At 41.4% G+C, this 8,066-nt stretch overlaps 1 protein-coding gene across 1 annotated transcript in view; it reads left to right on the forward strand.

Moving 5' to 3' along the window:
• Positions 1–8,066, forward strand: part of ZDHHC13 (zinc finger, DHHC-type containing 13) — a 42,951-nt gene that overhangs the window by 22,851 nt on the left and 12,034 nt on the right. Inside the window, exons 8-10 of the mRNA XM_015424413.1 lie at positions 3,075–3,208; positions 4,489–4,589; positions 7,428–7,552. Coding sequence (XP_015279899.1) covers positions 3,075–3,208; positions 4,489–4,589; positions 7,428–7,552 — 360 coding nt within the window. The remainder of the gene's footprint in view (positions 1–3,074; positions 3,209–4,488; positions 4,590–7,427; positions 7,553–8,066) is intronic.

The raw sequence follows: 8,066 nt of genomic DNA on the forward strand, positions 1-8,066 counted from the left end.
TATGTAGTTCCAGGTGACTTGAAATAGGCAGTTGCAGGGGTCATTTCCTGTAGGAGCGCACAGGAGCAGAGCTCCGGCAGTAAAGAGCCCAGGGGGCGGGCACATGCAACAAGCCCTGCCCCCTGCTCCCAGCAGCCCAGGCCACAAGGAGCAAGAAGCAGACCCCCCGATAGCAATCTAAAACAGTCCAGTGGCACCTTTAAGGCCAAGGTTTATTCAGGTACAAGCTCTCCCTCCTCTGTGAGGGCAGATCTGCGTGTGTCTCCCGATACCTAGCAATCCAAAAGAGTCCAATGGAGCCTCAGTGGTTGGTGTTGCCTTCTGACACACTTCCAGTGATGTCAGGGGGTGTGGCATATGCAAATAAGTTATGCTAATGAGCTCCTGCACCTCTTTTTCTACGAAATGACCCCTGGGCAGTTGTAAGATCTTTCTTGAAGAAGGCATCCCTGGATGCCGCTGACCTAAACAGTTTCTACCTGGTGGCCAACATTTCTTTTTGAGCAAGGTGCTCAAGGTGATAGCTATGCTGCTTCAGGTAGTCTTGGAGGAGATAGATTATCTAGACCCATTTTAATCTAGATTGAAGCCTGGGTGTGGAACAGAAATAGCTCAACTGTCCTCAACAAGGGCAAGAGTTTTTTCTATGGTGGCGCCTGCCTGGTGGAACTTTCTGCCAGATGACATCCAGACCCTGCAGGATCTTTCTAGGTTCCATAGGGCCTGGAGAATGGAGTTGTTCTGCTGTGCTTTCCATTGAGGATGGCTGTTACCACTGTGATCTAAGGGGATTCCAAGTAGGGTGACCCCAGAGCGCACATACCCTGCTCATCTGTCTGAGCAACACCACTCAGCTGCTGGGGTATTTCTAGGCATATGATCAAACTTGAGGACCCAGGTAAGGTAAAACAACTGGTTTGTTAAAATGAGGCAACAATTAAACAGATGTGAATGGGTAGAAGGTTCACTGCCTTGAGCCGGTTTTCTGGCAAGATGGGATACAAATTGAATAAATAAATAAAACTGGGCATGCTCCCAGCAAGCAGAGCCAACCCAAAGGAGCTAGCACGAAAACAGTAAAACCTCCCTAACATGGCTACCTTATTCATTCACAGCTGTGCTTCCATACCTGGTCCTTCCAGGGTAATCCCACCCTCCTTGGGTGAAGGCTCCTCTCTTGCAGAAAGCAGCCTCTCTGCCCCCCAGCTCTCCTTGGGAGAGCCTTATATTAACTTTCTCTCTCTCTTTTTTTTGTAAATATTTTGTGTTTGTGTGTGTGTATGTGCTTGTGAGCCTGGAAGTAATAGTGACTTCTGGCAACCCCTGGTGGGGCTAAGATGTTTTCAGAGAGGTGGCTTGATAACCTTCCTCTGCGTCCCCAGTCCTGGTATTCCTTGAAGGTCGCCCTTCCAAGTACTTGCCAGGGTCGGCCCTGCTTAGTTTCCAAGATCTGACAAGATCGGGTTTGCCTGGGCTATCCAGGTTAGGGCATATTAACTTTCTCAAGGCCTTCCCTCTTCTGCAACCATTAGCCTACCTTTTCCCTCTAATTTCACCAGGCCCAATCCTGGGCTGGGAGAATACCTGGGAAATATAGGATAGTTTTCTATAGGGAAAATGTACAGGATGCCCAGCCCTTAGTCCTGGAGAGAGGCTTCTCTGAGGCCTGCAGGCCATTCCAGAAACTAGCCTGAAGTCCGGGGGTGGGGCAGCATATAAACATTGACATGGGGACCCAGATTCATGAGAGTACTATGCAGGAGTGCCTTTGAAGACTGTTCAGAGACTTCAAGTGGTTGGAATGTGGCAACCAGGCTTTTGTCAGTGCAGGATCCAGCGATCGTATCATTCTAGTGCTGAAAGATCTGCACTGGCTACCCATCTGCGCCTGGGCCCAATTCCAAGTGCTGGTTCTTACCTTTAAAGTTCTAAAGTTCGCCTTGAAGAACCACCTGCTCCTATATTGTCCAGTTAAGATTTCCCTCTCAAGCCCTGCTCAGAGATGAGGCATGCATCAACAAGAGACAGGGCTTTTTCAGTAGTTTCACTTTGCCTATGGAATGCACTTCCCCTTGAGGCTCATGTGACACCTACAGTGCTCTCTTTGAGGAGCCAGGGCAAGACTTTTATGCAGGGGTAGTTTTGTAGAAAAAGAGCTAGGGGAACTCATTAGCATAACTCATTAGCATATGCCACACCCCGTGACATCAGGGGCCCGGCGGTGGACCTGCAAGGCCGGCGGGAGTGTAAGGAAGCCCCGCCAAGGCCCTTCCTGGCCCCAGGCAGGCAGGGGTGGGGAGAGGCGGGGAGGAAGCAACTTACCCTCCCTCTTCTCCTGCCTCCTCCTGGCTGAATGAGGGCCAGAAGCAGGGCGGCCGGAAGCAAGGGGCGGGGCTTTGTCGTATGCCCCGTCCCCCGCACCTCACCCGGGGGAACTGCGATCCCCCCCCAAATTGACCTCTGCTTTTATGTTTATCCAGGCTTTTTAATTAAGGGTTGATCTTTTTAAAACATTTTATACTGTGCTTTTAGCCTGAAAAGTATTATTCTTTTTAAGCTGCTCAGCTGTTTATATTGTATGCTTTAACAGGGTTTTTAATGCTGGAATTTAAATCACCTTTTAATGCTTTATGTTTTTATTACATTTTATTTCGTAACGTGCTTTGGGCAGGCTCCCCTAGACAGGTGGCATAAAAATGTTCTCAATAAATAAGTCTGACATTTGCAAAATGCTGTCTTCTGAACTACTCTTGGGGGCAACAGGGGCCCTCTTAATAGTCTGAACCTTGAAATTATCAAACACCAACAAGGCAAATGGGGCAGCTAGGGTTGAAGGCTTTCACATGTTGATTTAAACAAAACAGCCATATTTGTGGCTAAAGGTCTTTAACTGTAGAAACACTGCTGGGTGGAGGGGCTGCTGCTGCTAGGTTGGTTCTGCTTTGAGATGAGTAGGCAAGATTGTACCAGAGATCATTAAAACAATCACAGCTGATCCTTTTCTCTCTCTCTGTCCCCACTTGGTTCCCTCCATAGCACATTGCAATGATTTTTTTTCTTTTCTTTTTTCTTAGTTCTTGCTTTTACTGGTGATGGCAATTATATTGATGTGGGCTATAGGATATGTTGTGGATTTAAATTCTGATTCTTGGCTTTTGAAAGGAAGCTTGCTGCTCTTCATATGTGTTATCATCTCCTTATTTGCAAGGTATGTAGCTCTACCATTCACATTAATGTTAAATCTGTATTGTAGAAAGGATGGTGTGGTATACACCATTGGATGGTGTGGTATACACCAGTATACATTAATGTTAAATCTGTATTGTAGAAAGTGGCTATTCAAACTACTGGTGTGGTATACAGCATTGGAGGATTGGCACAATCCAAATAAAGTTGGACATAACCAATGCTCCCTCCAAGCTGTGGAGTCTTGTGAGCAAAAATCCTACTTTGTGAGCTACTGGCATTAACGTTGTGAGTGAGCAATTTGGCTACTGCATAAATTAGTTTGCAGTGACTGTACAGTAGGGATGGGCATTAACCACCCATTCATGAACCAATCTAGTTTGTTCCATTTGTGGTCCTGCAAACCCATTTGAAAGGGATCTCAATCCCTTTAAATGGGGTTTGCAGATAGCCCAAAAAAACAGCTGAGCCAATCAGCTATTTCTGGATGTCTTTTACAGCCCCTTTAAAGTTTAAAAGGACTGAAGAAGACAGCACCAAACAGCTGATGGGCGTGAAGTGCCTCCCTGCCCATGAGTTGTTTGGGGCGCAGCTCTTTCAGGCTGTCTTCTGCAGTTTAAAGTAACTGCAGAAGACACTGTGAAAAGATCTGTGCAGCTGAGAGCACCTCCCTGCCCCGCAGCTCTTTTCGGCTATCTTCTTCAGCACCTTTAAACTTCAAAAGGATTGCAGAAGACAGCACAAAAAACCTGATCTGTGGAGAGCACCTTACCGCCATTCAGCTGTTTTTGAGGCTTTCATGCGGGAGCAGAAAGGGAAAGCAGTCCCTTTAAACCCTATTTTTCTGCCCCATGCACAAACCATGAACAGCATGAACCTCCTCTGAAAGTTCGTGGAAGTTCATGATGGCAGACATGTCACAAACTTCTTTTCAGGAACCACAAACAGGGCAAAATTTGTCACAAATTTTGCTTTGTGGTTCGGTTTGTGCCCATCCCTATTGTATAGCCAGTGCACATAATCTGGGAAGCCAAAATTTAGCATTTAGCATGTACCTAAACTGAATTATGTAAATGCAGGATTGTTAAAAGTAGCATGTTGTATTTCTTGCATTTCCAATACTGAAGTGATTGCTGTATAAGAAGATTGTAATGTGTGAATTAGTTTAATTGTTCTTTCAGTTCTGCCCTCAACCTACTTTATGAAGAGAACACAATAATCTCAGGAAGCCATTCCATTAAATGATTATTTGGATTGTATTTCAGATGCTGTAATGAAATGTCTTCTAAATTTCCATTTCAGGCAGTTTATAGGGTTCAACAAACTGAAATATTTTCCAGTAGCATTTTTGCTTGGTTCCATCTTCTGGATTTCTGTGACCTGTTTCATCTGGTTCCTACCTAATATCCTTTATTGTTATATGTTATAAACAGGTCTTGTTCTTGTATATATGAACATCCTTCATTGTCCATGGAAAGCTTATTCACTTCTCTATATGAGTTTAAAGTAAACTAATAGGTTGCAGCATTAAGCATTAAAGTAGAAGTATGTTTTACAGGCAACGTTTCTGTATGTTTCTCTGCATTTGGCACAGAACTGCTAGTTTGCTGCAAAGCAAATTTGCATGAGTCTCGCCTACAAGTGTTATATTTGCTGCCTTGTATCTCCTTTGTTACTACACCGAGAGCTTTATTTTTCAGATAGTAAAACACTTCTAAAAATAAAACGTAACAGTGGAGACATTTGTAAGTACTGTTTCAACCCAGCTTTAATCTATTTCAGGGCTAAATAATATTTCAGTGTATATTACGTCATGCTTGAAGTGGTATTTTCTTTTATGCATGTTGTCTAATGAGATCTCATTAATACAGCTATCTGAATTAATTCCTGTGAACTGTTGGGGTATATCCAAGCATAATTTGCCTGGCTCCCAAGAATCACATTTGATACTATAGCTGCCTGACTGAGACTTCAGTTTACAAAATGTATTTTAAATGATGCCATTGTAGACCTACGTTTCAGGCATTAAACCACCTTTTGCAAAAATGCAGTTTCCACACATGGAATCTGTATGAGTTCCTACCCACACTTTTCCTGTGGTTTTCATGGCTGCGCAGGGATATGGAGTAAATGAGAGGAAAGGTTCCCATTATATATTCTTTTCACCCCTACTAGAGCTGAACACTGCATGACTGATCACAAAATAGTATACTTAGACAAAAGCAAATCCCATCATTCAGTGATACTTTCAATAATATTGCCATGCACTTTAACTTTTGCCTAATTCTTCATCACATATGACATAACTATGTAGCATATATATTGATGGGAAGAGGAGATTTTTCTTCATGATCAAATGAGTAGTGAAAGGTGTTTATCTGAACCTTATAGATATGAAGAATCTGACTCAAAAGGGAGAAGATGAATCTTGTGAATTTTATCAGTTATTTCAGTGATAAGTTACTTCACTCTGTGTGTAAAGCCTTAGAAATAGTTTGGTGCTTCTTAAATTGCCATGAAATAATTGCAGGTTAACTTTTTTATTATTAATAATTTTTAATGTTTTTTTAACAAGACAAAACAAACAAAACCACAAATTGCAGAATACAAACACACACAGGTTTCCATCCCACAATCGTTCATCTTATTTGGAGTTTCTTCTCCTATTTCTTTGCACCTAACATTATTACATGAATTAATCTTATTATAATCAAGATTCAATACAGTTCTCAATCCATTTGTAGAATCTTGACCAAACCTCTTTAAATATGTTATCTCTTCTTCTTTACAGTAATATAGTTAATTTGTCAATTTCAGCTGTTTCCATTAATTTGTAGATCATATCTTCTTTAGATACTATGTCTTCTTTTTTCCACATGCTGGCATATAGAATTCTGGCTGCTGTTACAATGTAGGTAATCATATAACAATCTAACTTTTTTAATTGGGCTGTTGCCACAAAAAAAAAATTTGGACTGGTTGCTATGACTAGAAATTTAGTAATTGACTTGCTCCTAATCAAGTATTTGCAATGGAACTGAAAGTAAGTCTAACAACTATTCTAGTTAACAATTACAACAAAACTATTCCATTCAGCTTCATGTCTTTTTCCACTCATAATTATGCTTTTTTCAGGAGAATTTGACTAAGAAGAAAACAAATAAGAAGCTATACTGTTTTTAAAAAGAAACTAAGCTGAATCAAGAGGTTGACATCTTCCAACTTTATAAGACTTCCTACTCATGAGGAAGATTAGTGAAATGAGTGTAAAAACCGGTGTGCTCATCGAGGATATGATTATGTTGGACTTTGCTTTGCCTGTGTCTGAATTATCTAACCATATTTTAAGATTAATAGCTTCACAAATTGATGCTCATAGAATTATTAAGTGTGTCATTGTTAATTTTACCACAGTGGTTTTTGGTATCTGCACACTGTGAGCCCTACTCTGGCTTTTTTGAGCCTCCAGGTGGGGCCTGGAGATCTCCTGCTTTCACAACTGATCTCCAGACGACAGAGATCAGCTCCCCTGGAGAAAATGGCTGCTTTGGAGGATGGACTCAATGGCATTGTAGCCTGCTGGGGTCCCTCCCCTCCCCAAACCCTGCCCTCTCCAGGCTGCACTACCCAAATCTCCAGGTATTTCTCAACTCAGAGCTGGCAACCCTACACCTAGCCTTTGGAAATCCTTCCCATTGTCACTCATCTGGTGCTGCGCTTACTTTCCGTTGGGTCTCAGGCCAAAATAGTCCTCTTTACTCAAGCTTTAACCAACAGGTTCCTTCCAACTCTTTTACTGTTTATGGCCTGCTCATAGCCTGAGGACTTCTCTTAATATACTTTTTGACTTTCTACTTGTCTTATGTGCTTTTATGCACCATCTTATTTTTATTGACTTACCTTGGTTCTATCGTTGTTGTTCAGTCGCATAGTCGAGTCCAACTCTTCACAACCCCATGGACCACATCACACCAGGCCCTCTTGTCCTCTGTCGTCCTCTGGAGTTTGCTGAACTTCATGTTCGTTGCATCTGGTTTTATTGACCTTTATTTATTTTAGTAGCTTATTTTACTGGCATGATTTTTTAAATCCTTTTTATTTTTTTAGGTTGGTTTTGTTTTATTGTCCTAATTGTGAGCTTTCTCAAGCAGGTGTGGATAGGAAGCATGCACATTTTCTGAAAAAATGTTTACTTGCAGCAATATGTGAATATGAAAACTTATTCCTTAACTGGAGATCACATTTTTCAGGCGCAGTTTCTCAGCTTCCTTTTTTTTCTGGTGTGGTGGGGCTTCTCTATTATTTCTACAAAATATTCAGAACTGATCCTGGATATATTAAGACTACAGAAGAAGAGAGAAAAAAGGTATTTTGGTTCAAAAAGGACTTCTGCCATGTTTTCGCTGTAATTTTTGTTTGAGTTGAGGACGGCTGACAGTGACCAATTCTGAGGATATTGGTGATAATTTCAGTTTAATAATTAACAATATCATTAAATGTTTGCTTGTTACCGAAACCTGGGAAAGGTATTGAGAGAGTAGCAAGGAACAGTCATCACTACAAGAAAATGAGGATTTGTTCCTTGTGACTGTCACTTAATAAGGTCAAGTTAGAGGGTCTAGGGGCATCACCTACTGAAGGAAGTGAAAACAAAGTACAAAAAGGTATATCAAAAGTAGGGGTGTATTGTAAACTGCAAATTGAAAACACTACCTCAACCCACAATATAAAAGAAGTATAATAAGCATACCATTATGAATGGTATTCCATGTATCACTAACCTGGTGTGTATAAATATGCATAAAAATTGATAGTATAAATGTGTGAATACATCAGAAAGGAGTTAAAACACATAACAAACAGATTCAACAGATTGTCAG

This window comes from Gekko japonicus, unplaced genomic scaffold, assembly GCF_001447785.1.
Source record: "Gekko japonicus isolate JY-2015 unplaced genomic scaffold, Gekko_japonicus_V1.1 scaffold26, whole genome shotgun sequence".
NCBI lineage: Eukaryota > Metazoa > Chordata > Lepidosauria > Squamata > Gekkonidae > Gekko > Gekko japonicus.